Genomic DNA, 27,642 nt, shown 5'->3' on the forward strand with positions numbered 1-27,642 from the left:
CAGCGGCGCGCTCGCTGCGGGCTCGGCGCCCGCCGGCGGAGCCTCCCTGCCTTCGCGACAGGGCGCTGTGGGCCGGCGCGTGTGGGCCGCCGGGACGCCGCGCACACGCCCGCGCCCGCGTCCTGACGCGCTACGTCGCCGGCGCCGCCGCTTTGGCGTCATGACTTCCGGGCGCCGCGGCCGCCATATTGCTCGCGCGGAAGCGCCGCGGCTGGGTGGGCGTCCCGGAGCGGTTGCGTCGCGGTCGCTGCGGCCGCCGCTATGCCGTCGTCGCCGCTGCGGGTGGCGGTGGTGTGCTCGAGCAACCAGAACCGGAGCATGGAGGCGCACAACATCCTCAGGTAGTTGGGGCCTCCGCCCTGGCCTAGCGCGCCCCGTCGGACGCCGACCCGCCGGCCGTCCCTGCGGCCCCGCGTCCTGCCCGGCCCGTGCTGGGCGGCTCCCCGCTCCCTTAGGCCGGACGCCGGGTCGGCCGCGCCGGGCTCGTCGGCCCCGGGACCGAGCGCAGCGAGGAGCCCCTAAGGTTCGGTCGTCCGCGCGAGGTTTCGGGTTCTGAGCCCGGAGGCTCCCGGGCGCTCCAAGTTCCCGGCTCCCGGTGAAGCCTAGGGGCCGGTGCGTTGGCATCCGCTGTGCTCGCGCGTCTGTGCCTCTGGAGGTGGCGGCCCTTCTGTGGGGTGTCCGCCCGTGAGTACCGGCCCCGGGTTCGCGTCTGCGAGGTGGTCGCGTCCCGCGACGGGGGCGGGCCGCCTGGCTGCTCACGGGCCCCGCCGGAAAGCCTGCACGACGCGGCGTAGCCCAGAAAAACCGAAACCCCGAACACGGGCACGGCCCGCTTTGTTAACGCCATGGAGTTGTGTCTGCGTTTGAGTCTGGGGCAAAACATGCCCTCCGCGCCCAAAGCCTCCAGCCGCGCGTTTCCGGGGCCACACGGGGGTTCGGCTTTGCGTTTCTGGGTGCGTGTCCGCGATGCTGGCGTCGTGTGTGTAATAAAGCGTGTGTCCGTCACGAGGCCCTGCGGGCCGTGACAGTGACCACTTGCGGGTGGAGTCTGGTGTGCGGAAAGCCTCTTCCCGGAGTGTCCCCGGCTCAGAGGACAGCAGCGCCGCCGCCTCTCCGTGACCACCTTCCTCAGTAACCTGGAGAACTTAGAATTTTCTGCACGTTCTCTCCTTTGTCTTTCTGTCTGTTTTTGTTTTGTTTTGTTTTGTTTTTATACCGTGTCAGAGTTCAGGTCTGCTAATTAGGAGTGTCATCTTTCCTAACCTGTCCCACACTGCCCACCGTATTCACTGTCGTTTTTCGTCAGAATGGGATGTTTTGAACCTAACAATTCATTGTGAAGGTGGTTTTTAAACAGAAACCTTTACAATTGCAAACTTGTTTTAAAACTAGAAAGTGCTGGTATGAAGTTTACAGGCATTTACAGTTCAGTAAACTTAAGGAAAACGTAAGGTTAACACTCCTGGAAAGTTACGCAAGGAAAATGAAATTTAATGTCCTCAGAAGAGGGCATCTGGAGACCACCTCGCTGTGCTGATTCTGGCTGGCGGTCTTTAGTGTAAGCTCCTAGTGTCTGCCTAACACATTTCAGGTGAACTCTACGAAAGGGAAATGGTTGTTTTTTTCTTTTTAAACTACCTGTAGCAGTTTTGTCATGAAACCAGTTCCAGAACTTGCCCATCTGATACTTCCCCAAGATGATCCCTGCAGGACGATAGGTCCTTGTGTAGTTCAGAGCGGTGGTAGCCGGCACAGCAGTGGGTCTCCTGTGGAAATGGGGGTGCAGAAGAACCCTCCAGTAATCACCAAGTCAAATTCTTGGGTGTGCTTGTACCCATTTTACTGTGTTTCAGATTTCCTTTAAAAAGAGACTCCAGGGGCGCCTGGGTGGCTCAGTGGGTTAAAGCCTCTGCCTTCGGCTCAGCTCATGATCCCAGGGTCCTGGGATCAAGTCCCGCATCGGGCTCTCTGCTCAGCAGGGAGCCTGCTTCCTCCTCTCTCTCTGCCTGCCTCTCTGCCTGCTTGTGATCTCTGTCAAGTGAATAAATAAAATCTTGAAAAAAATAACAATAATAAAAAAAAATTAAAAGAGTCTCCAAACGAAGGTAAGTTTAGGGTAATCTGTATTATTATTATTATTATTATTTTTGTTTTTAAAAGATTTTGTTTATGTATTTGACAGATCACAAGCAGGCAGAGAGGCAGGCAGAGAGAGAAGAGGAAGCAGGCTCCTCCCTGCTGAGCAGAGAGCCCGATGCGGGGCTCGATCCCAGGACCCTGAGATCATGACCTGAGCCGAAGGCAGAAGCTTTAACCCACTGAGCCACCCAGGCGCCCCAGGATAATCTATATTATTGACATCATGAATGTGATGTTGACTTAGACCTGAATCTTTAATTGCTAAAATACCTATATTTGGGGGATGTTTTCATTTGTTAGAAAATAGTGTTACTTACAAGATCTCTTTGCAAACAGAATACATTGAAGATCCTCACAGGATCGGTGTGGCACCTTCTGGGTGTGTCCTGTGTGTACATACACTGAAGGGAGAGTAAAATGTTTTGTAATTTCTCTCCACATAATGTTAGATTTTGGTGGTTATTTTGTTGTATTGAATCTGAATACATTTATTCACATTGAGTAATGGCAGTGGTTACAAAATTAGGACACAGTAATCCAGATGAATTCTGTGGAGCAATTAATTTTGTAGCCAACCCCGGGTTAGTAGACATTTTGGCTGCTTTTTATCTTTCGTTCTTAAAATGTCAACATCCTTGTGCCATATAAATACATTTGCACAGTTTTCTGATTGTTTCTTTGGATGAATTCCGGGGGGTGGAATAGCTGACTCAGAAAGGAGGCCTGTTTCATGTTTTCATACATTTGGCCAGACTACCTTCCAGAAAAGAACCCATTTATAGAACTCCTGTTTTCTCAACTGGGCGTTACTTTCATTTTTTCATGCTGCTAGGGCAGAAGAGGATCTCACCTTCCTTTAGTTTTGAAATTGTTATTAAGATGGAACGACTTCCCATGTCTTTCACTTTTCACAGTTATTTTTTTTTTTAAAGATTTTATTTATTTATTTGACAGAGAGATCACAAGCAGGCAGAGAGGCAGGCAGAGAGAGAGGAGGAAGCAGGCTCCCTGCTGAGCAGAGAGCCCGATGTGGGGCTCGATCCCAGGACCCCGGGATCATGACCTGAGCCGAAGGCAGCGGCTTAACCCACTGAGCCACCCAGGCGCTCCACTTTTCACAGTTATTTATTGGCTTTATTTCTATTTGGATTTTACAGCGTTTAAACGCATTTCTAAGAACTTGATAGGGTGGTTTTTAAAGGTGCCTACAGAGGAACCGCCTGAGACCTTATGAACGTCAAGGCCCTACAGAAGGTGTTTGTGAAACACAGGCAATCTTCTGAAATAAATACCGGAAGGATCGCAGTTAAGTGAACCTGCACAGGGGCTAGTTTTACTAGTGAGACCCTATTTTACTTTATGTGTTATGGCCCCGTTGCAAATCGTCTCTGTTTTCTGACAAGTCAATTACAAATGGTAATAAAGGTCGGCACTTCCATCATATACACGATATATCGCGCGCGCACACACACACACACACACTTCTCTCTCATGTATATCAGTGGTCCCTGGGGTGATTATTTTTGATCGTCTGAGACTGCCTTGTTTCAAGCACCAGCTGTGGGAGCTCTAGGGTCTGTGGAAGCGTTTTCCACGGACGCCTCTTTCTGTTCTTTGTACACTGTAGACCAAGACTTCCCTTTGGAGCTGATTAATTTATTTTTTTTGTTCAGAACGATCTAGATGTTAAGGGGCATGTTGATTCTTGGAAGTCCTCTTAGTCTAGCCATTCAAAACAAATTTTGTAAGACAGACTTCTGCAAACTGCTGAACTGGGTTCTCGGGTCTGTTTTCAGTCCCAAGGCAGTGTGATTTGGGAGCAGGAGCAGAGAGGCTGCAAACGAAAAACTGGGTTGAGAGTTAGTCTCTTGAGCTCTCTCTGCAAGGTGCCTTCTTTTCTTTCTTTCTTTTTTTTGAGATTTTATTTATTTGACAGAGAGAGAGGGAACACAAGCAGGAGGAGTGGGAGAGGGAGAAGCAGACTCCCTGTTGAGCAGGGAGCCTGATGGGAGGCTCGATCACAGGACCCTGGGATTGTGACCTGAGCCGAAGGCAGACACTTAACAGCTGAGCCACCCAGGCACCCCATGCCAGGTGCTTTCTTAATGCCATTTGATTTCATCCTTGCAGTCCTTAGATGTCTGCATTTAACACACGTGAAGAGGCAGTGCCCAGAACAGGAAGCCCTCGCTCATGAGGGACAGTAAGGATTTGGACATAAGGGACTCTGGTTATGATGAGTAACAGCACTGAGACTCCAGATGGATAAAGCATGGGCTGAAGAAGGGTCCAGGGTGAGGGGAGGCAGCAGAATCCACTAAGGTCCTGTGGTTCCCCAGTTTGGGGTGGGGCTCTCAGATCATCACCAGAGCATGTGGGCTCCCCGCCACACTGGAACTGGGGCAAAATTGGACGTCCTCTCCCAGATGGGACCAAGTCTGGGGCAGCCTGTGGTTGTATCGCAGGAGCACCCCCATTCATGTTGCGAAACTCACTCTCTGATCCCATTTCCAGAAATCTCTTGCCTTTACCCGGGAGGGGTAGTCAGCTGTGCCCTGCAGCCTCTCTGCCTACCTCTTCTGGTATTTTGGTTCTGGGTACCCTTGAAAAAAATAAACTGGGAACTGGTTAGGAAGGTGAAAGGATTAGAAATCATGACTTTTTAAGAAAGGCAGGGAATGCAGAAAAGGGGTCTACAGAGGAACACATTTGCCTTCCTGGGTTTTAAGGGACTGCATTGTTTTTTTTTCTTCAGGAGGCAGAGCTAAAGTGAGGAGGATGGCTGGAGAAAAGGCGGTTTTTGTGCGAACATGGATTCAGAACTGGGTAGACCAAGTGGGGCCACAGCTCCCGCAGCTAAAACGTTCTTTCCCAGGTCTCCAATTTTTTACAGACGAGAACGGGTGGAGCCCGGGGCAGGGAAGACAGCTTAGCAGTTTCACCCGTGCTAGTAACACATCCTTGCTCGGGGCCATGGAGGGTTAGAGCAGGAAAGCAGCACGCTCGTGGTTGGTTGTCGCTGGACCATCCGAAGTGCCAGATCTCGAGGGCCTGCTCTGCTGTCACTGGGTGGGTGGGTGGGGGACACCGGACAGGCTGGCAGCAACCAGCAGAGCGGGGTGACCAGCAAAAAACCAAGGTTGAGGAAAAGCAGCCAGGGAGGGAGGGACGTCTAAGCTGGGGTGCCGACGGGGGGACTAAACGCAAGGTGCGCTTGTCACAGCGGGACACCGGGATCTCATGCCTAGCTGTTCAGTTTTGTTGTTGACCTTGTGGGAGGACGATAAGGTGTGAATCCTGGGAAGTGTTTACTGAGACGTGTTTATAGCGCACACTTAGCAGGCGATGACCTAGGTTTTGCCGGAGCACTCACGCTTCAGGGGCGCTCATGTTGCCGGCATGCTGGCAAAAACTCGGGTTTGCTGGCTTGCGAGCAGTCGATTGGTCTGTAGGTATGAGGTCATCGCGGGCTAGACGTCGGGCTGGTAGCAGTGAGTGATGTGCCTGTAGGGAAGGTGACCTGGGACTGTGAGCGCGTTGTGCCCTACTTAGAGTGTGCTTACTGAAGGTTGGCTGTGGCTCTAGGAGTCCAGTCTTGGCCAAAGAAACGCTTGAAATTGATTAATAATCTCACCGTGGAAAATAAAAACATGGCGTAGCCCATGCTGTTAATTTGGTGTTTGCTTATGGTCCTTTTTGGGGTTCGTTTGAACGTCATCATTTTACGGTTAGCCATGGGGATAGCAATGGAAAGAAACAGTTCTCTTTCCCAAAATTTGACATTTTCTGTGATAGGTTCTTTATGATAGATCTGTTGGTATTTGTAAAGACGTTGAGCCTCTAGGTTGTCGGGAATTTTTTTTTAGCGTCGCTTCTTTATGTAGGATCGTTGTCACACTACATGTTGTCACACAGCGCAGGATGGGCCGCCCTGCCCGCTGCGTCAGCTTCGAAGAAACAGCACTTCTGTTGCTAATGAGCCTTTTTGCCACTTGGGAACATTCTGTTGGGGGAAGAACAAACTGCACTTCATTTTTATTTTTAAATACACTTGACTGCCATTTCAGAAAGTTGGGAAGAGCAGTGACAACAGACCCCCGGACTGTCTGTGACGGTGGAGGGGAGGCTACCTTCATTCCGAGTCCCACCTGTCTGTTTGCAGCTCCGGCAGTCACCCCCTCGGAAGCCTGGTTAGGCCGGGTGGAATGTTGGGCTGGGTTCTCTTTGGGACGATCTGCTTTTACAGATGTGGATAGACTAAAAGTGGAGAATCTTCCATCTGGACAGCTATGCAAGCCTCAGACCCTACTGTGACAGAAGAGAGGTGGGCCTGCCAGGTGCCATCACCCCAGCCATTCAGTCCTGGGCTGCCCCAGCGGGAGGGGGGATGTGAGTCCCTGCACCAGGGGCTCTCCCATCTGGAGCCTCCCGGGAGCCCTGTGGGTAGCTTTCAGGTGGCCTGTCTCCCCTACCCCGGCCTGAAACACTTTGGGGCCCTGTCCAGGGTCTCTGCATCATGGGGTGTGTGCTGTGAAAGGCTCTGAGGTGCTCTGTCCCGTTTCCCACTTCCCCATAAGCGGGCTCTGCTCCTGCCCCGTGGCTTTCTCCATCGCTGTCTTCTCACTGTCCTGTGTACTGGGTGTTTTCCCTACTTTGTTGTGCCCCCTGCTCACCAGCCCCCAAATGTCAAAGGAGAGAGCGTTGGATCTGTTTTGATCTTACTGTATCCCCAGCACACAGTAAGCCCCAGGAAGCGTTGTTGAATCAAAATGGAACGGCAGGCCTGCCACCAGTGACAGTGGTGGTGGTTTTTAGGTTTTGAAGCTTGAGTCCTGTCCGTGGGGGTCTTATTTCTGTGGGCTCTGTGGTTTCATATGGTTTCATAGTGCACGTCCCTCCTTCCCCCCACCTGCTGGAGAGGCTGCGCCTTGACATACAGGCGTTGGGTGTGTGAATGGCCGAGCGCCCTCGACGTAAACCCACTCCTGGACACAAGGGAAGTGGTCGGTGGTGTCGGCTTACCAGGGTCCGGGACACTTGTACCACTTCTGGGCGCCCTGCTTTTCCGTGAGACACACAGAAAACTCAAAGGAGACTTGAGGGTTGGCAAGCTTCAGGGAGGGTCATGCTGCCCATAGTTAGTCTCAGGAGTAATTCCTCTTCTCCCCTCAGTGGTGTGCGGTTTCACCTTTCAGCAGCCAATAAGCTGTGGGCGCAGCGGGGGAATGGCTTTGGGACACTCTGGGGAGAACGGGCTGGAGCTTGAAACGCAAGCTGCTCGCTCCGGGCAGTTCTTAACGGTGCGGGGACATGTTGGCACCACTTTGTGTTCTCCATGGTGCTCGTGGCCACAGCCTGCTCCTCTGGGACTATCTTAGGGGGTTGGGACCGGTGCGGAAGCGAGGGCCCTGCCGACTGACCTTGGGGCTGTTGACATGGCCTTCGTCATGGGCTTGTTGGTGCTTGGGAGAAAGTATGTATTTTAGTGTCATCATCTGGTCAGGAAACAGGTTCGGATTTGGAGTGAAGGTGGTCTGCGCGCACCTTTTCGGTGCACACGAGTCAACTTGTACCGCACATCCGTGCCCTGTGGCTGGGCCCCGTCACCCTGTGGTCACAGCACAGGTGCCTTGTGATCAGGTATTGGAAATGTTGGTCGTCTTGAGGGTTGTTGGGTTTTTTCTTTGTGAGGGTTGTTTTAACAGTTCGGGTATGCGTGGGGCCTGGCGTCCTTATCCGGAGTCTGCTGTTAGGCTCTGTTCTTGGTCCCACGTGACCCTCTGAGGGGCAGCTTCCGCCTCTCGGGCTTCCAGGGACGCGTGACTCCGCTCTTACCAGCCTCGGAGGACTCGGGAGGCGTTTCAACGAGACTGACCAGAATGCTTCTAAACTTCACCGTTGCAGGCTGTGCCGGCCCGGCACTCAGCGCCTGCCAGCCGCAGGGGCCCCTCCGCAGGCACACGGCCTCTCCTGGGCCCCTGTGCCGCTGGAGCAGCATGCGTTTCCACTCTGCTTTCTCTGTGAATAGTCGCAGGAGCTTTTTGGTGTGTGTGGCGCCCCCCACCTCCTTCCCGTTGGCAACAGGACCCTGCCGGGTGGTGGGACACACAGGGTGGCTCTCGTCGTCTTTGGGTCCGTCCGGGGCTGCAGTGAGAGTGGTACGGGGCCGTTAGCAGAAGGGACAGCGGCGTCCACTTGCTGGATGTTGGCACCTTCTCCAGACGTTCGCAGGTCCTGTCCAGCGGCACCACCTGGGTGAGGTTTTCCTGCGTGTAACGTTGTTACTCACTTGCTCTTTGCCAGCTATTTATTTATTAGGTGCCTGCTGGGGACACGGCAGTGACAGAAGGGACCACGTCCTCACCCCGACAAGGCAGCGGGACCGTGTAACCCATAAGCAGGCTTCAACCTTTACGTGATGAGTTTCTCTCAGGATGAGTGAGATTAAGCCCTTTCCTTCCCTGTGACTTTTATGCTCAGACCTTTGCCCCTCTGTGGGGTTTACTCATTTCATTTTCTAGGTCAGGGTGTTCTCCGCCTTGGCCCTGAGGACGCTTTGGGTTGGAGGACTGTCCCGTTCATTGTGGGCCTTTAGCAGCGTCCCTGGCCTCTAGATGCCAGGAGCGCCTCCGTTGTGAAAACCGAAGTATTTCCGGACACAGTCAAGTAGGAGTTGCAGGAAGACCTAGAAAAGCTTGAGACTGTTGTCTCCGGGGATCTTGGAGCCAGGCGGGCCTGGGAGAACGCTGGAGGCACCGATGGAAACACGCGTGTTCGCCGCACGTCCTGTCGCCCGGAAGCTCCTTCAGATGTGGCCGTTACGTGGTTTCCACGTAGGGAGCTGTGATGAGAAAGCTGGTTTTCTTCACACACTCCCAACACTTAAGAGTTCTGCTGAGTTTGGAAGCTGGCAGGTCTGTGCCAGACGGACGGTTGCACAGGACTGCAGCCAACCCGAGGGGTTATCAGTGGCGACGCCTGGGAGGTCTGCTTTCAGGTGACGTTTCTTATGGCGCAGGTTGTCACTCACAGGCTGCGCTTCGTGACCCTCCCCTGGGCTTGTCAGGAGACGCACTTGGTCCCTTCCCTTCCCTTGGACTCCAGGTTACCGGAGTCGGCACAGCTTGGGAGCTGTTTGTTCTTGAGCCTCGTGGCCGATGTGACAATGAAAGGGACTGCAGGGATGCGCCCGTGGGCCTGACACCCCTGGGCCCTCAGTTCTGGATTCCTGGCGCGCCCCAGCCCACAGGATGTCGGGGGCCCGACGCGTGGCGCTCCCTGTGTGGCGCATGCGGTCAAGTCTGTGGGAGAGTCGTAGGAGTCACACACGAGGGGGTCCTGGGAGCCTGAACCCTGCACGGCGGTCCGGGCGACGGTCGGCTACGCTCCGGAGGAGCTCTTCCCTAACTCCGCGCGCCTGTGGGGCCTCCGACGGCCAGAGCGGGTCTGGGGGGATGCGGTGAGCAGCTGTGGTGCTCACGGCCACCCTGTAGCCATGCCGGCAACCGTTCGTCTTCCGTCTCGATCGGTTTCATCCAATTTGGGTGTCATATGCTGTAGAATTTTTTTTTTTTTTTAATTTATTTATTTGACAGAGAGCACAAGTAGGCAGAGAGGCAGGCGGGGGGGGGGGGCAGGCCTCCTGCTGAGCAGAGAGCCCGATGCGGGGCCCGATCCCAGGACCCTGAGACCATGACCCGAGCCGAAGGCAGAGGCCCTAACCCACTGAGCCACCCAGGCGCCCCGATGCTGTAGAATTTTTTTAAAGACTTTATTTCTTAGAGGGCCCTGCGTGCATGTGAGTGGGGGCTGGTGCCGAGGGAGAGGATCTCACGCCAGCTCCCTGCTGAGCACAGATCCCGACGCAGGCCTGGGTCCCACCACCCCAGGACATGACCTGAGCCGAGACCAAGAGTCAGACACTCAACCATGCAACCACTCGGATGCCCCGGTGTGCTATAGGATTTTTTTTTTTTTTTAAGATTTATTTATTTATTTGGCTGAGAGAGGGTCACAAGCAGGGAAGCGGGAGAGGGAGAAGCAGTGTTCCCCATCCCAGGACGCTGGGATCATGACCTGAGCTGAAGGCAGATGCCCAGCAACTGAGCACCCAGGCGCCCTTATGCTGCTATAGGATTTTTTAAAATTTGTGAATAAAATGCTGAAAGTTTAGAATTTAAAAACATGTCTGTAGTATCAGCAGTTACTCATTCTGTCTGTTTTCCATTCCATATTCCTTGGCTTTAGAATTTTGTATCTTAAACCAACTGTGATTTTTTTCTCTCTTTGTGTCTTTCAGCAAACGGGGATTCAGTGTCCGGTCCTTCGGAACAGGAACACACGTGAAGCTCCCAGGGCCAGCACCCGACAAGCCAAATGTTTATGATTTCAAAACTACATATGATCAGATGTACAATGATCTCCTTAGGAAGGACAAAGAACTGTATCCCAGTGGGTCGTCCTTTTAAAAACCCCGCGTGCTTGTCTCTGGCAGGTGTCCTCTGACGTGGGTGTCGCTCTGGCCTCCGGTCTAGGGCTGTCTGTGATGCAGGTACCCAGCGGCTGCCTTGGGGTACGGTGCTGAGTCACACGGCACATGTAGTGTGCAGGGGGCGCGTGGGGCCTGCAGGAGCAGACGTGGAGCCCACGTTGACAAGGTCGAGGGCGGGTTGGGGTGTAACGTCGGCCAGGGCAGCAGAGGTGAGGAAGGCAGGAGGCATAGAGCGGAGTTGATTTTCCTGCTGCAGGGCTGCCCACCGCTCCCCTCCGCAGGCGGGTGTGTGTATGCACACAGGAGCACAGTGTGCACGGCGGCCCAGGTAGGCAGGCAGCCTCACTCCTCTCTGCCATGTCTGCTACCAAAGGAAGCATGTTAGAAGCAAATAATTTGCGAGAATTTCATTTCAGGAAAAGGCAAAACAGACTGGATCTGCTACTTAAGACCCGTGTGAAAGAAAGGTATTTTTTTTTTTTTTTTTTTTAATTATTACTCATTTTGAGAGAGCATGCATACAAGTGAGAGGGGCAGGGAGAGAAGGAGAGGGAATCCCAAGCAGACTCCGCACTGGGTGCCAAGGCCAGTGAGGGGCTCAGTCTCAAAACCCTGAGATCACGACCCAAGCTCAAACCCAAGAGTCAGATGCTTAACTGACTGAGCCACCCCAGCACCCCATGAAAGGTATTTTTCATTATGAACGTGACGTCAGGCTGTATAGTGGTTAAGATCATTGTTGCCTGGCCGTTGCCCGGGGCACTTCATGATCACGTGTACTACTCTAGAACTTCTGGGCCTTCCTTGGTACAGTGAGGGCTCTCTAGTTCTCGGGATGGAACCCAAACATTCACCGGGTGAAAGGAACATAGGCACCAGAGAGAAAAGTCTGTCTTCGTGTTGGTGCTCTTGCAATTTTAATAAATGACAGATGTTTTCTGTAAATCTGTAGATTACTTAGCACAGAGTGTGGCCCCAAAGGTCACGCTAGCAAAACGTGAAACTGGACCCTAACAGTTGCTCCGTCTGGCCCAGTGCTCGCCGCCCTCAGCTACACTTAGAAAGCTGTCGGGCGCTGGGGCAGAGTGCCGTCGTGGGCGTGTGGGGCTGTCTGTGGGAGGCAGGAGTGCAGGACTCGCGGTGCAGCTGACCTGAGGTCCTTCTGGGAAGTCCTGGGTGCCCCCCTTTCTCACAAGCGGCAGAGCCTGCACTGGGGAGAAGACCCTGCGCATCCCCGGTCAGCTGTGTCCTGGTCTTCATGTCACAGTGCCGGGTGCTGATGCGCTGCTCATGGCCTCCGGCCGGGGGCAGGGGCGGGCTCTGGCTTACCCAGAGGCCCCATCTCAGAAAGGCTGCTCTCCCTGAAATTCTCTTTTGTGTTGAGAGCCGCCCTTGAGCCTCGAGCAGAAGTGACCACTAGCCCCCTTGTCCTAGAGACACTGTGACCGTAACTCCGGGTTTTCTGACTCTGTGTGAACTCTCCACGTGTCGTGAAGCTTCTCTCGAGACAACGTCTGTTTTTGAAGGTTTTCCAGCCAACACCATTTTTAAGCTCTTGTACTCAGAGAAACCAAAACAGAAAATAACGTGCTTGTTCATACTCCCTTAATTATTACAAATGAGGCCTTCTGCCATCGGAGCTGACCATGGTTGCTCTGTTCCTAGGAGGGGGCAGCACTTTCCCGTGTTTTAAGAAGACTGGAACGAGCGGGATTTGGAGTAGGAGGTTGGTGTGCGCGTCTCAGCAGTTCTGAATGAAGGAGCAGAGACCAGCTGCTCAGAATTCAGAATCTCCTTGTGAGTGGTCTTCGCACAGATGCACGGTCTCCCCATAGAGCATCCGGTCCAGGAGGCATCCGTACACGTGTGCCTTTGCTGCATCATGGGGAAGGTGTGGTGGTTGGGGGTCATGGCTGTTTCCAGTGTCACCAGCAGTATTTGCCTCCTGAGACCCCGTGTAGGAAGGTCACCTTCACGGACCGCCCCTTTGAGTGCCCCTCATGAGGCTCTGGAAGAGAGAGGCCTTTGTCAGCTAATTGACTTCACTTGGGTGGGATTTCTGTCTTCTAGCAAGGGTGCCAAGTACATCCCTGGACCAGTAAAGGAGGGGCATCTGTTCCCCGGGGAGGGGGTACGGGGGGATGGGTTGGTGTGCACACTGGCAGGACCCTGGGTTTGGGGGCACAGGCCTTCCCCGTATGAGGGAAACAGGGAAGGAGGCAGCAGTGATCAGCTGTGTGTTGAGGGTCCCACACCTGGCTTGGGAAGTGCTCTGAGGACAGGAGGGGACTACCTGACTAATGATGGGGGTTGGGGGGAGCTGGTGTTTTGGTTGCTTCCGCATTGGCATCTGATACAAGAAGTGGAAGAAGCACCAGAAGCCAGGCCTGTCACCGCGAATACTGGGGCTTCTGGGGAAGCGATGGTTTTAGGATGTAAACCACGGATGAAACAGGATATTCAGTAAGTTGCACATTTTCAAGGGTGAGCGTGATGTCACAGGAGGAAAGTGGTACCTGACTGGCAGAGCCGGGAGGTGAGGTGGAGTGGCTGGGGACTGGGCTCCCCTATGTGTGCGTGCACGGGGCGCCGGAGGCTCCGTGCAAGGCCCTGACGTTGAGCTCTCAGTACGTCTTGGCCCACAGTCCTGTTAGTGTGGAAGCTCCTTATTTCTGAAACTCTCGCTGTTTGTAGGTGGTTTTCCCTGTGGCTCTCCGTCTGTGGGCAGGGCGGCCCCAGGGGCGGGGGGCCAGGCACTGGGAGCGCGCGGAGGCCAGGGACGCGTTGGGACAGAAACCTCATTACACTAACCCTCAACTAGTTAGTGAGGCTAGACTGGGCTGGTTACCAGTTCCCTGTGGGGATTATCTGCTGGTAATACAGGGAATCCCTGTTGGCCTGACCCTCCGCAGACCACCAGAAACGTCCGCTTTCTCGCTAGTGAGGGCCACAGAAGAGCGCTGTTGGGAGAGCGTGCACGTGGCTGGCGAAGTGTGGCCGTGGGTGCTGCTGTGCCTCAGGGTTGAGCAGCCATCGCCATGGCAGATTTTAGCACATTTTCAAATCTCATTTAAATTTAATTAGTTAGGGACGCCTGGGTGGCTCAGTTGGTTGGACGACTGCCTTCGGCTCAGGGCATGATCCTGGGAGTCCCGGGATCGAGTCCCGCATCGGGCTCCCAGCTCCACGGGGAGTCTGCTTCTCTCTCTGACCTTCTCCTCGCTCATGCTCTCTCTCACTGCCTCTCTCTCAAATAAATAAAATCTTAAAAAAAAAAAATAAATTTGATTAGTTAACATAGTGGGTCATTAGTCTCAGAGGCGGAATTCAGTGGCTCCTCGGCTGCCGCACACCCAGGGCTCCTTCTATCACGTGCCCCTCCTCATGCTGTCACCCCGCGCCCCTTCCAAAAACCTGCTTCTGTGCCTGGGTGCCCCCTGCGTTTCCTGCACGCGGGACCCTGGACTGGGCTCCCCCAGCGTGGTTGAGGCTCACCCTTGTGCCCGCGAGGGCCAGGCTGTCTTATTTTTAATGTGATTTATTTTAACCTTTTTTTCTTCCTTTGCCTTGGAGTTATTTTGAATACTGAGCAGCCTTAACCGTGCCCTGTGGGCTCGAGCGGGGGGTGGAGCCGGGTGCAGGCTCCAGCTGACCGGGCTCCCCTTGCTGAGGGAGTGGGGTCTGCAGCTGAACCCTCAGCCCGCCTGCACGGTCTCGCTGAAACGAGACCACAGTTCCTTCGCGTCTGAAGGGCCCTTCGGGGCCTGCACTCCCAGGATTGCTGGGCCCCATTGGGGGTCCCAAGGGGAGGGCTGCCGTGCCTTTGGGAGGTGTTCAAACCTTGCAGTAGATCATCGCTTTGTGAACTACAAAATCACTTAAAATCACTTGTCTTAAACAGTCACTATGTAAATAATAGTGGCATTTTTAATATGAGAAGAGATCAGTTGCTCCTAAACTCCAGTTGGAAACCCAAGTAGAACGAACACTTTCCGGGATCCTGGCTTTGCGCACAATCGGGAGACACTGGGTGTGAGCCTGTATCCAGCATGTTTTTCTAATTTTTCTCCATCTTGTGTACTCACCTTAGGGGTTTGGTTTTTTTTTTTTTTTTTTTTTTTAAGATTTTATTTATTTATTTGACAGACAGAGATCACAAGCAGGCAGCGAGGCAGGCAGAGAGAGAGGAGGAAGCAGGCTCCCTGCAGAGCAGAGAGCCCGATGTGGGGCTGGATCCCAGGACCCTGAGATCACGACCCGAGCCAAAGGCAGCGGCTTAGCCCACTGAGCCCCCCGGACGCCCGTGGGTTAGGTTTTTTGGCCACATTCTCACGTCATCCTCTGGCTGCGCGGTCTTTGAGGCTTCGGGCTGCCGTGTGTGCGCAGGGCCCGAGTGACACGAGGCCTCGAAGCAGAGCCATCTGGATGACCCAGCACCGTCCTGTAAACGTCTCTTCTTGTGATTTCCTTAACGCTGTTTCTCTAGCTTACCCGACTCCTGGAACACTGTGTGGTGTAGACAGACTCTCTCGGTGTGGGGTTGGTGTAACCGGTGCGGTTGGGCTGTCTGGTCTAGGTTTTGGAGAGTCAGTCACACTTGGATCTTCGCCTGCAGGGGGCGCCCCTCCCCCCCAGTGTTGTTCAAGGGTCCCCTGTTTGTGTACCCCGGTCTTCAGGGTGCGATTTTTCTTGTGTTGGGGTAAAAGCTGAAAATAAAAGTGAATTCTGAGATTGCTGGATCCCCACAGCCTCCTGCCCTCTGTCCTCAGTCCGAGGCCAGTGGATACAAGCTCAGGGTTCTGTCCTCCCCGAGGTCCTGTTGTTCTGCAGTACGGCCACTGGTCTTTTCCTTTTGTTCAGGTCTGCCTGGGCCCCTGTTTCAAGCTCAGTGGGCCGTCTCCCACTGTGCTTGGCGGGGGTGGAAGGACCTGCCAGGGCCACTGGTCCCATCATGGGAATGGTTCCCGCAGCTCAAGCCGGAGCTTTCCTCCCTGCCCCCAGCGGGCTCACGGAGCTGGAGGTGCTTGGCCCCACCCCTTGCCTCGTGGTAGTGGACCTTATCTCACTGCACGCTGGTTGGCAGCTCCGTTTTTAAGTAGTTTTTGAAAACAGTGTTTGTTTAACAAATGAGTGTGTTCTAAGCTAAACACTGATCTAGAGAAACTCTGATCTAGTTTTGCCGATCTTTAAGCTTTCAGGTTTTAGGAAAGCACTTGTGCTTAAAATATAAATCATGACCTTACACTCCAGAGAAGCAGAAGAGCCACCATCGGGTCTCCTCTAGGGAGAGGCCGGACGTTGGACACAGACGGTTGGCTGGTGGCTGCCAGGGGTCACTTGTGCATCTGGGCGTAACAGAGCCACGCTGACCGCACCCACAGCTTCCAGAGCTCACCCAGGGCCGGGAACACACGCGGTGGTGTTACCAGCCCACGGTAGGTGAGATGCTGTCGCCAGGTGTGTTGAGTGGGTTACGTCAAGTGGATCACACCTGCGGTTTCCCATGGCCTAATAACCCCACAGATGGTGGGAGGAGGACTCGAGACCGGAAGGTCTCCTTGCCGCCAGGCCTCCCCGCGGGGCAGCGGTTGGGTTGGGTGCCGGGGCTCGGGAGCTGGTGTGGAAGTTTCCTCCAGGGGCTCCCAGCGTCTTGTTAGTGTAGCCTACCTGCTTTGCAGAAACCCCTTTGATTTCCAAAATGAACTTACTTTTAATATAAGGAAGTTCTAGCTCAAAAGCTTTTTATGTAGTGGTTCTCAGAGTGTGGTCTAGGAGTCCAGCTCTCCCCACAGCCCTTTCAGAAGATCCCAGCCTGAAAGCTGTTTGCCTTTCTCACTCTCTGGAAGTGTGCCAAAGGCTCTGTCAGAGGCTCCCACCCACCGTGTCCCAGTCCTCCCTCTGATGGCTGATGGGCCGCGTTTGTGTTCTTGTGAAGCCCGGCGACAGCCCCACAATGGCCCCAGACCCGCCCACTCCCTGCAGCGCTGAGCTCGGCCTCTCCAGCTGTCTTCCGCCTCTCAGGACAGGGAGGCAGGGGGATGGTCAGAGCTGCTGGGTCCAGCTGGTCACTGTGAGGCCTGTGGAGACCAGATGTGCGGGGTGTGGGGAAGCCACTGGGCGCCACTTGAGCCTCACAGCTTGCTGACGTAAGAGCAGCCGTAAGAAACCTCTTGCTTCCACACTCTGGTGCTTCACCCTGAAAACGCGGGCTGAGGGGTGTCTCCTGGATCCGTACAGGTGAGGAGTGGCCCAGTCTTCCTGCGTGTGCCCCTTTACTTGGCGTGCTTCTCCGTGATTCACGTGTGTGGTCTCCTTTGGCCTTTCTCCCCTGAATCTAAACTTGGAGTGGAGCGTCCTGTGGCACGTAGTAGGCCCTGGTTGGTGGAAATCAGGTGAGCTGTCATGACCTTTGAGAGGGGTGGGCTTGAGGGGCAGGTGGGAGTGCATCCTCTTACCAGGCCTGGGGAGACTGCCCAGGCCCTGACCCAGGAGGACGTGTGAGGGGCGAAGAGTGGGTTGAGCAGGAGGGCTCCGGGGACACGCCAGGCTGAGCAGGAGGTGTGGGTCTGAGTCCCAGTGGTCCTTACAACAGGCACAGCTCACCCACCAGCCTTGGGGGCGGAATGAGACTTAGGGCACCCTGAATGGAGACGCTTTACCAGCTGTGTCCACCATGGAACAGACTCCTGCGTTTGGGGGTGTGGGCACTACATCAGGGTGTCGTCCTGCCCGTGCTGTGTCCTCAGCACCTTCGGGGCGGCCTGGTTCCTGCCCTGGCCCCAGAGCTCATCTGAGCCACATGTCCGGCCTCTGGCCTCTTCCTAGACGGCAGCGGCTCCTGTCCCAGCCTCACTCGGGGCACACTGGGCATCGCGTTACCCCGAGAGTAAGATTTTGGGGTCTTTATGATGAAAAGCCTCCGCCAGGCCCTGGGTCATGCAGTCCTGGGTGCGTTCCAGTTGGGAGACGCTTAGTTACGCCTTCTCTCCCGTGGCCTCTGCTCCGCTCCGTTTCTGCTGCCGGTGAACCTCGCCGACCGCTCTGCCTTGGCCGTGGCTGTTTCCCCCACTGGCTGTTCTTGGAGGCCTGTGACTCTGCTCCTGCCCGTCCCTGTGAAGAGTGCTGCGGGGGGGGGCGGGGGGGTGGTTTCACAGTGACTGTTGGCCCCTCGGATGGGCTCCTCACCCTCCCCTTGAGCCAGATAGTTTGTTGTGCAACATGCGTTGTTGGGACAGCGTGGAAGCCGAGCTCTGGGGGCGGGCGGGCACCCCGGGCATTGTCTGGTTACTGTGCGCTGGTCCTGCCTTTGGTTTGCCTCTCTTTTCTTTTTTAATGTTCTTTTATGGTAAGACAGCTCTTTTTCTTTAGCTCACTTAGGTAATGAGAATTTCAGTGGGGAAGGAGGGTCCTTTTATTTTTCCCTTGTGCTGTGTTGCAGTCACGCGGCGTCTGGGGCTTCACAGACCATTCCCAGCCCGCAGGGTGCTGCCTTCTGGTGGCCGACGGCGTCCAGCGCGGCGGCCCAGCGCGTCCGTCACCTGCTGCTGGGCTCGGCCTTCTTCCCCGCGGGAGGCTGGGGACGTGGTCCAGTCTTGAACCATTTATGTAGAAAAGACATGGAGTTGGAGACTAATTCGTAATTTCAAAGCTTTTTCTTTAAAAAGTTTCAAAAAAGTAAGATCCCCTTCCCTAAAATTCATCTTCAGTGTCAGCTTTTTGTTTTGAGGTTAGAATTTTGATAAAATCAAACAGCTGGAGGTGGGCGTGTGTGTCTTCGAAACAAAGACCAAGGGGGCTCCCGGCTGGCTCAGTGGGCAGAGCTGGTGACTCAATCTCAGGGTCGAGACTTCGAGCCCCACGTTGTGCGTAGAGCTGCTTCAAACACGCACACACAATAATTCTCCCACTGCAATTTTACTTATCCAGCCAAGTTACTTGAAGTGTTTTTGTGAACGTTCGCTCATATTTAAATGAATGCAGTGTTCTTCCTGGTTTGGACAAGTGGTCGTCCCCTAGTTCTATTATTTAAGTCTCCTACAACACACTGGAACAGGGCACTGTGATGACCCTTGTTGCCTGTTCACATCAGGCCGACTTCCAGGGGCCAGGAGTGAGACCCTTGCTCTCACTAAAACTGGGGGAGCCTTAGAGGAGGTCCTGAACTTTGACCTCACTGCCCCCACCTCCTGGTGTCCCCCGGCATGAAGGATCCTCCAGCCAGTACTTTTTTTTTTTTTTTTTAAAGATTTTATTTATGTATTTGACAGACAGATCACAAGTAGGCAGAGAGGCAGGCAGAGAGAGAGGGAAGCAGGCTCCCTGCCAAGCAGAGAGCCCGATGCGGGGCTTGATCCCAGGACCCCGAGATCATGACCCGAGCCGAAGGCAGCGGCTCAACCCACTGAGCCACCCAGGCGCCCCAGACAGAACTTTTAAACCCCGTTCAAAGGTGGGTGTTTCCTTTGAAGAAATGCGATGGCCTCACCCTCCCTCCACTGCTGATGCTCGGTGCAGGGGGGTCAGAGGGGAGCTGCCATGCTGCATGTGGGGCAGTTGGCGTCACGGGGTGGCAGCACATCCCAGAAGCATCTGTACCAAGCAGCACAGCTCACAAAGTGCCGGGTCAGGCAGATCACGTCATCCTGCATCCACCCCACTGCCCCGTGACCCCGCCAGGACTGGAACCGTCCCCAGCGAGGCTGGGGGGGGGTGGGGGGTGGGTGTTAGCAGCTGCTCTGGGCGATGCTTGTGCGCTGGGAGCTGAGGCTGGGGCTGCTGCCACTGGCGTGCACAGCGTGATTACAAACGCAAATGTCTTCTTTCTGGCACGTTTTCTGCTGATTCTAGCCTGGTGGAAGCGACTTTGCCGCTACTGTGTGACTCTACGTGGTCGTGGGCACCTCTGCCTCCACGTGCCCGCTCTTGGCCCCTACTGCCTGCGGGCCGCGCCTCCCAGGCCCGGGTCCCCGCTGGGAGCGTTCACACCGCGCGGTGCAGGTGGGTGACTTGGGGGGGCCTCTGGGCGCCGCACTCTGAACGTGCTAACCCAGAGGCCTGTTTTCCCAATGTTCTTTATTTTTTCACGTAAGTAACACTTGTCCCTAAAAATGGCGCTGTCGGCCTTTCCTGGCAGGCTCTCAGGGCCTGTGTTCTCTGGGAGGTGCCGAGTGTGCGATACGCCGGTTCCCCGAGTTCCCTCATGCGTCTGCAGGATCCAGTGCGGTCCTCGCTCTTCTGTTGGGGGCTGTGGCCGTCTGACTAACAGGAAATGGTCCTGAAAGGTCTGCGTGGAGGCAGGCAGGTGCCTGTCCGGCTTCGTCCGGAGGCCGCTGCCTGTGGCTCTTGGGGTTGTGTTTTTAAAGAGGCCTTCAATGAAACCCCGGAGCTTTTGTTCTAACAAATTCTCCGTGACATGGGGCGGTGGGGTGGGGGGAGCACACAGCATCTGGCCCTGCGTGTGTGGGGCCTGGCACCGCTTCACGGTGTGGCCCCGAGTGGACCGTCCTGGCCTCGCTGTGTGGGCCGGGGGTCAGGGAGGGCACCAGCGCATGTGTCCGCTGAATGCGCGGGCTCACGGGGCTGCCCCATTCACGCCTCGTTGCTGATCTGAAGTGAAGGCAGAAGTGTTGCCACTATATAACCCTGAGATTCGAACTAAATACGCGAATCATTCCTGAGATGGGGTGGGGAGACCCAGTTCCCTGCCGAGGGGGGCTCCTTGGACGCCTGCCCCGCCCCTCACGTGTCGCACATTCCAGAGGGAGGCTCAGGGGGCAGGAGTGGGGTGTAGATCCTTGTCCCCAGCAGAGAAGAGAGAAAGGAAGGCTCCTGACTAGGGGGTGCTAATTTCCTAGGCCGGGGAGTTGTCCTTCGTTACGGGTTTGGGAATGGGAAATTGCCCTGGACTTCCTGGGAGCCCGGCCTGCTTACCTGGATGCTGTGTTCTGTCCTTGAGCCTTTGGGGGCTGTCACACGCTCCAGTCCCCTGGGGCGTGGCCCTCTTCCCCAGCATCGTGCCCCCACAGCTGTGTCCTGCAGCAGTGGCTGCGGGGGCCTGGCCTGCAGAGCGAGTGGCTGGCGCTTGGGTGTTTCTGAGCTGAGCCGCCCTCTGCTCTCCCTCCCCGGAGGGCTCTTGGGTCCTGCGTAAGAGTTCTTGTCTCGTGTCTGTGCTTCCGTTTCATCAAGTCTGAAGCCGGAGGTCAAACTAGATTATAGGGATTTGAAAAGACAAACAGGCATCTGGGTGCGGCCCACTCTTGGGGAGCCTCAGCCACAGAGATTTGGGTCACATCCAAGGCCAGAAAGCGGAAGGACCTGAATTAGGCATTGCCGCGTTTGGGGACGGTAGGTGTTGGTACCCAGCCTGCATGTCCTTGGGGCACTTTGCCCCGCATCTCGGAGGTAGGCACCATCTGCGCGGGACGCAGGAGCAGCATTTGGTCCAACCAGGGCCGCGTGTGGCTGCCAGCAGCGCGTTGACCACACGGTGGGTGTACGGGGAACCCAGGGCCCCCACCCCAAGACGAAGCTCTGGGGTCCCCTGGCTGCAGAGTGGGAAGACTTGGGGCCTGTGCCCCGCCCCAATCTGTGGGCGTTGTGAGGCCCTTGGTCCCGAAGCTCCTTTGTGCCCAGGCACCACCACGCTGGGAGCCCTTTTGCTGCAGTCGTCTCCACTTAGGGACCCTGCTTCTGTCCTCAGTGTCCCAAGCCTGTCTCACCCAGGCTTGTCTTGCGTTCGGCTGGTTACACTTGTGAGCAAATGAGGCTTGAGCTGTGTTCACCTGTCCTTGGCAAAAGCCTCTGTCTGGCCAGGCCGGGCAGGGGCCCCGGGTGGGGCAGTGCGGGGCGGGGGTCCGCAGCAGATCCCTGCCTCGTCGCGGCTCAGGGAGGATGGGGGCTTCACCGGCAAACCCGTGGCCTTGGGAGGGCGAGCATCCGGTCCCTCGTCTGGGTTTCTGTCGACGCCTTTCCCTTGCTCGGAAATGGCTCGTCTGCTCTTGTCCCTTGTTGCTTCAGCTTAGGCCTCGGCCTTCCCGTCTCCACTTTGAGCCTGGGCTCTGCCAGTGGCGGGCTCCACGGGCGCAGGCCCCGCGCTGCCAGCCCCTAGCTCCCTCCGTCCCTCTTCCGAGGACAGCACCTGGGGCTTCCCCTGGGTGGGGAGAGGCTGCCTTGCGGTGAGGGCCTTTCTCTGGGGCCCCGTTGTCCATGTCCACCAGATGCGATGTGTCTTTAAAGATGAAAACGTCCGGCTAAGCCTCTGTGTCTTGGGCTGAGGAGAATATCAGGGTTGAAGTTAAACCTGATGTTGGCAGAGTTGCCCTGAATCAGAACTAGAGCCGCGTGCCTCGGCTGTCAGGGTTAGAGCAGCTCTTCGGGAGGACAGACGTGCAGGGTCCCGGAAGGGCGTCTTCTGAAGCACCCGCTAGCCTGGCCTCCGGGCCCCGGGCCCCAGCCGTCTCCGCTGCACAGACTTGTGTTTCCCGTTCGCATTTCAGCTTTGCGAAGACAGGTCGCCTGTGGCTACTCGGTGTCCTGCCTCGTCCCGTTTCTCTCTCGGGACCTCTCCCCTCCTGTAGCCTGCGTGTCTGCCCATGGTTCATTCGGGCCCACACAGTGGCGCTTACGTGACCGTCCTTAAGGAGCACGTGCTCACTGGTGGCAAGGTCTGAGTTGTCCGTCTGCTGGTTCAGACCCTGGAGTGTTTCAAGATGGTCCTTTCCAGGGCGCCTGGGTGGCTCAGTGGGTTGAGCCTCTGCCTTCGGCTCAGCTCATGATCTCGGGGTCCTGGGATTGAGCCCCGCATCGGGCTCTCTGCTCAGCAGGGAGCCTTCTCCCCCTCTCTCTCTGCCCGCCTCTCTGCCTGCTTGTGATCTCTCTCTCCATCAAATGAATAAATAAATCTTTAAAAAAAAAAAAAGATGGTCCTTTCCATGCTTCTTTGGTATGGCACAGAGCACCAGGTCCCTGCCTGGGCCCTCCCACCCTCCAGGCTCCCCTGATCTGTGCCGGCCTTGCCGCTGGGCAGGGGGTCAGGTAGACGGGCTTACAGGCTGCCCTCACCGGTTGCAGCTGAGAGCCGTGAAGACGCGCCTTCTTTTTTTTTTTTTAAGATTTTATTTATTTGACAGAGATCACAAGCAGGCAGAGAGGCAGGCAGAGAGAGGAGGAAGCAGGCTCCCTGCGGAGCAGAGAGCCCGATGTAGGGCTCGATCCCAGGACCCTGAGATCATGACCCGAGCCGAAGGCAGCGGCTTAACCCACTGAACCCCGCCAGGCGCCCCGAAGACGTGCCTTCTGAAGGCCGGGGCTGAGAGTGGACAACACAAGCTCGAGCTTTGGGCCATGGAGCAGGGCGGGGGCGGGGGCAGGGGTCCTCACCCAGAGGCCTGCAGGAGCCAGAGTGTGGAACTGTGGCTTCGTCCCCATCCCCTCGGCCTTCTGGAAGTATCTCGGGGTTCATGTGGAGGCTGAAGCTTCACTAGGAGCGCCCCCCCCATCGCTCCCAGGGCACTTTCAGTCGGTGCTGGGGAGAGGGGGCACCCGCATGCCACGTCTTTGCCCCCGACCACCTAGGAACCCAGTTTTCCAGGCCAGTCAAGGTAGCCCCTTTCTCGGGAGGCTGTGGCCTCCCACTGAGACTCGGGCCTGCTGCTCTGCTTCTGGGAGTCGGCTGGCCATTCGCCAAACACGGGCAGCCAGGCCAGGGGCTGTTCCAGGCCTGTGTGTGGTGGGGCATCTCACTGCCCTCTGCTGACCTTCACATCCTGTCCCTGTCCTCGCGTGGTTCCTGGGGGAGCTCCGGGGCCCTGTGACTGGGAGCAGTAGGTGGGTTTGTGGGTTCGTCGTCAAGTGCTCCTGGCTTGGGCACTTCCTGCCCGGCCCAGCCCGGGCCTCGCGTCACTGCTGTTGGCCAGGATATAGCCCAGAAGGGCCGTTGCCACTGCTTTCCTCCTCACTGCGGGGGCTGGGATGTGGTCCCTGAGCCAGACATCTTTTCTTTCAGGACGTGAACCCCAGTTTCCTTTGTTTCTCTTCCATATAAATCACGGAGGCTTAAGTAAGGGAAGGGCGGTTTTGTGAGGCCCTGGGGTGCTGCTGTGGGGTGTCTAGTGGTCGGCCGGCCTTTCTCGCCTCACCAGGAGCCGCGCCCCTGGGGGACAGGTCTATCTGCGAGGACACGCTGGTGCTCTGTGGTCTTCTTCCTGCCGGCAGGGGTGCGCGCTGTCCCGCCTGCCTCGGCCGCCTATGTCCTCCCTGCAGCCACACAGGGCCTGCCCTACGCCACCTCTTCACGCTGGAGTCTGACGCGGAGCGCAGGAAGGACGGAGCGCTCCACGCTCCACAGCCTGTGCGTGGCTCACAGCCGCCCCGGGTGCAGCCGTGGCGGGGCGGGCTGGGCCCTGGGGACACACAGTGGATGGGACGCTTGGCTAAAAAATGACCGGACACAAAAGCACCTCCCGGCTGACAGTGACATGTCTTTTCAACTTAGAGCTCTTGCACAGACTGCTGGGGCACGTTCTGGAAGCTCTCTCCGCTATCTGGACAGGCAGGAAATGTATTCTGAGTGATGGGAGGTTAAGTAAGTTGTCATAATCGAACATCTGGGAAAACCATCAAATGTGTCACTCAGAGGCCCTCAGGTAGCGTACATCTCTTAAATAGAATTAAGATGCTTATCCCCAGTTGTCAGGAACCCTCTTTAGGGCCTTTGTCCCTGTCTCTTGAGGGTGGTGAACCCTACCCCTGGGGCCCTGAGTATAGACCGGGTCGCTGGGTTTGCGGGGGGCAGGCCACACACCTGCTGCGGGGCCTGTGTGTGTCCCCTGAGCTCTGAGGGACTCCGGCCGCTGGAGGCTCTGGGCCGCTCACTATTTCCAGTTAACCTGGGGCTTCCCCCCCTTCTTGCTGCTGAAGTTGCCTTTCTTGGTGGTTTCCAGATTTTTCTGGTACTGCTGTAACTGAGCCAGACTTGGGGGGACTGGCTTTGTCTTTGCTGAAGAGCTTGTGCTCTGTGCGTGGTCACCAAGTTGCCCCAGGAGGAGTCAGAGCAACAGGTTGAGGAAAGGCGAGCGAAGGTTGCAGACAGCAGCTCTCTGCCTCCCAGAAAGGGGTTGCTGCGAAGGCTGCAGCCTGTCTACAGGGCTTAAGGCAGGTGCCTCCCCCACCGCCTTGTCTCCTGTGAGACCCAGAGGACGGCCCACTCGCCAGAATGGCCTCAACCTCTCCGTTGCTTCCGTGCACCTGCCGGGGTGGGGGGGCAGCTGGGCTGGTGCACGCTGTCGCCGAGCTGGACGGGGGGCGGGCGCGTCCCGCACTTGAGAAGTCTTTCCAAAGTCCCTTGACTCCAGCACTTAGCTACACGCAGAACGGCATCTTACATATGTTGGACAGAAATAAGAGGATCAAGCCGCGGCCAGAAAGGTTCCAGAACTGCAGAGACCTGTTCGATCTGATCCTCACGTGTGAAGAGAGAGTGTACGATCAGGTGGTGGAAGGTAAGGCCGCAGACCGGTTGTGCCCCACGTGCCTGGGTCACTGCTTCGCCCGTCACAGCCTCGGCGGCTGCCCTGGGCAACACACAGCTGCTTCCAGGGCTGGGGAAGGCGGACAAGGCCCTCGAGGACGCCCCCAGCCCGTGTGGCCCGCCTGAGGATGGAGGTCGGGGTGGGAGAGCGCGGCCCTCTGCCGGTTGTGTCCATCCGTGCGAGACCACCCGCGTGTTGGCTGAGCACGCGGTGCAGGTTTTAGGGTCTTGGGGCACACGGAGGGCGCATGCGGAGTGAGGGAACTGGGCATCTGGCGCTTCGTGAATGAACACGCTGTTGGGTGCTCCAGCCCGGGGCAGCCTGGCTGCTTGTGAGAAGGTGGCTGGTGCGTTGAGCTTGATGGTCCCCAGGTCTCCTTGAATCACCCCCACCAGGCTTGGAAGCGCTCCGGCCTGGCTGACCACCCCTGGGCCAGGGACAGGTAGAGCAGGTGCTCTGGTCCTGCGGCCTCTGACCGCTGTGCTCTGTTCCCGGCAGATCTGAATTCCAGAGAGCAGGAGACCTGCCAGCCGGTGCACGTCATCAACGTGGACATCCAGGACAACCATGAAGAGGCCACCCTGGGGGCGTTCCTCATCTGTGAGCTGTGCCAGTGTGTGAGTGTCCGGCTCTGCTCTGGCCCAGAGCCAGGCCCAGGCCTGACCTGGGGTCCCCGGGAGCAGTCTGTGCTGGAGGGACATACCAGGACCACCTCCTCCTGACACACAGGTTTTACCAGGAAAGGGACTGTCCCGCGATTCAGTTCATGTTCATGTCGGGTTATTTTTAGGTTTCCGAAGCCAGGTCAGTGCCGATGTGGCTGCCGGTTTGCCCATCGACTACGCAGGTTTGACTTAAGAACTTGCCTTTCGGCTTGTTGTGCAGTTGGTGGGAGCTCAGTGCCCTGCTCAGTGCCTGGCCATGTCCCTACCGAGAGCTCCTGCCAGAACTCCGATCAGGCCTAGCAGAGTCCAGGGGCCCCAGAGCTTCGTGGATGCTGTCATGTCCTCTTCACCCTCAGGACCTGCCGGTCCTTGGCCTTTCCGGAGTGGCCCTGGGCATCCTCCCCTGTGTGGAAAACTGTAGGGGCTTTGTAGCCGCTGTGTGGCTGTGCCCGGAGCAAAACGTTTCCTCTTAAATGTGACCGAAGAACCCACCCAAGGAGAGAGCCTTGCGCCGCGGCCCGTTCCTCTGTGAGGCCTGCACTGGAGTCCGCCGGCTTCACCAGGACGTCCAGAGGCCCGCGGGCCTGGGCTGCTTTGCCACGGGAGGGCCCAGGTCCTCCTCTCCTGTTGCTTTCCACACAGCTTCTGTTCCCAAGATCCCCCAGGGCCCAGCATGGCTGCCGGAGCTCCAGCACTTGTGCCCGTGTTCTGGCCATTATGCACGAGAAAGGACTGAAGAGGAACACATGTCCCAGAAGTTGCACATGTGACTTCTATTTGGGTCACCCTGACGAGAAACGAGTCACAGAGGGGCTGCTCATCACTTCAGACAGGCACTGCTTATAGGCCAAGACTTAGGCCAGCCCTGAGTCAGCCTGGAGCCGGCCACTGGCCGCAGCTCCTCCTCGAGGGCAGCGGTTCTCCACCAGGGACACCTGGCCACATCCGCACACCTTTGTGGGTCTCACAACTTGGAGGGGACGTGAGGGGCGGCTGGAGCGTGGAGGCTACCACGGTGTTCAGCCGCACGGCGGGGTGTGCCTTTGAGCAAGTGGCTGCGCCTCTGCCCAGCAGGGGCGGGAGGCCTGTGCGCTCCCACGGTTTGTGTACTGGTTTGTGTACTGGGCGCGTCTGAGGGCAGGCCTAGCAGCAGGGGCCCCGCCTCCCTCCCCTGCTGAGCTGCGGCCGAGGCAGGCCCAGGGCAGGCCCAGGGCAGGGGTGCATGGGAATGAGTGTGGGGAGACGGGTGAGGGGCAGCTCGGTGGGTGCTGGGGGCGGGCATGGGGCCGGGGCTCAGGGCGGCCCGCCTGCTCTCCCCAGATTCAGCACACGGAGGACATGGAGAACGAGATTGACGAGCTGCTGCAGGAGTTCGAGGAGAAGAGCGGCAGAGCCTTCCTGCACACGGTCTGCTTCTACTGACCCGGCTGGCCTGGCGCCCGGCGCGCCGCCCACCCTCCCGAAGCCATCTTTTCGAGCTTCCTTTTGTTAATACTTTTTCCTTCCTGATACTCATTTTTACTTTCAGGTGCTCTGCCGGCCGACGGCAGTGGTACCAATAGACTGTGCATAGGAAACGCAGAGACACAAATGTGTGGTTCAGAACAATCACGTTTTTTCTCTCTCACGTGTACTTACGGGTGGGATGTTGATTATAAAGGTTTTTTTTTTTTTCTTTACCCAAAACAGTAAACAACGGTTTATAGTACATTTCCCCCATGCATTTGTGGCTCTCGTTGTGGTCCCTTCCCTTCCACCCCCCAAACTTGCTGGAATGTACAAATAACCTGAATAAAGCATTGGGCTCTATCTTGCTGGG

At 56.5% G+C, this 27,642-nt stretch overlaps 1 protein-coding gene and 1 long non-coding RNA gene across 3 annotated transcripts; both read left to right on the forward strand.

The window, feature by feature from the left end:
- Window positions 1–27,642, forward strand: SSU72 (SSU72 homolog, RNA polymerase II CTD phosphatase). The gene is made up of 5 exons (XM_047724379.1): window positions 1–341; window positions 10,439–10,582; window positions 24,989–25,128; window positions 25,657–25,775; window positions 27,144–27,642. Exons 1-5 carry the CDS (start codon window positions 262–264, stop codon window positions 27,243–27,245), a joined length of 585 nt encoding a protein of 194 aa, XP_047580335.1. The 5' UTR covers window positions 1–261; the 3' UTR covers window positions 27,246–27,642.
- On the forward strand, window positions 10,589–18,287 carry LOC125097035 (uncharacterized). Of its 2 annotated transcripts, XR_007126461.1 has the most exons (3): window positions 10,594–13,713; window positions 13,923–15,650; window positions 15,822–18,287. It is a non-coding gene; the product is annotated as an uncharacterized LOC125097035 (long non-coding RNA). The 2 variants fall into 2 exon arrangements; XR_007126460.1 differs by having other exon boundaries at window positions 10,589–13,713; window positions 13,923–18,287.

Source organism: Lutra lutra, chromosome 4, assembly GCF_902655055.1.
Source record: "Lutra lutra chromosome 4, mLutLut1.2, whole genome shotgun sequence".
Classification (NCBI taxonomy): Eukaryota; Metazoa; Chordata; class Mammalia; order Carnivora; family Mustelidae; genus Lutra; species Lutra lutra.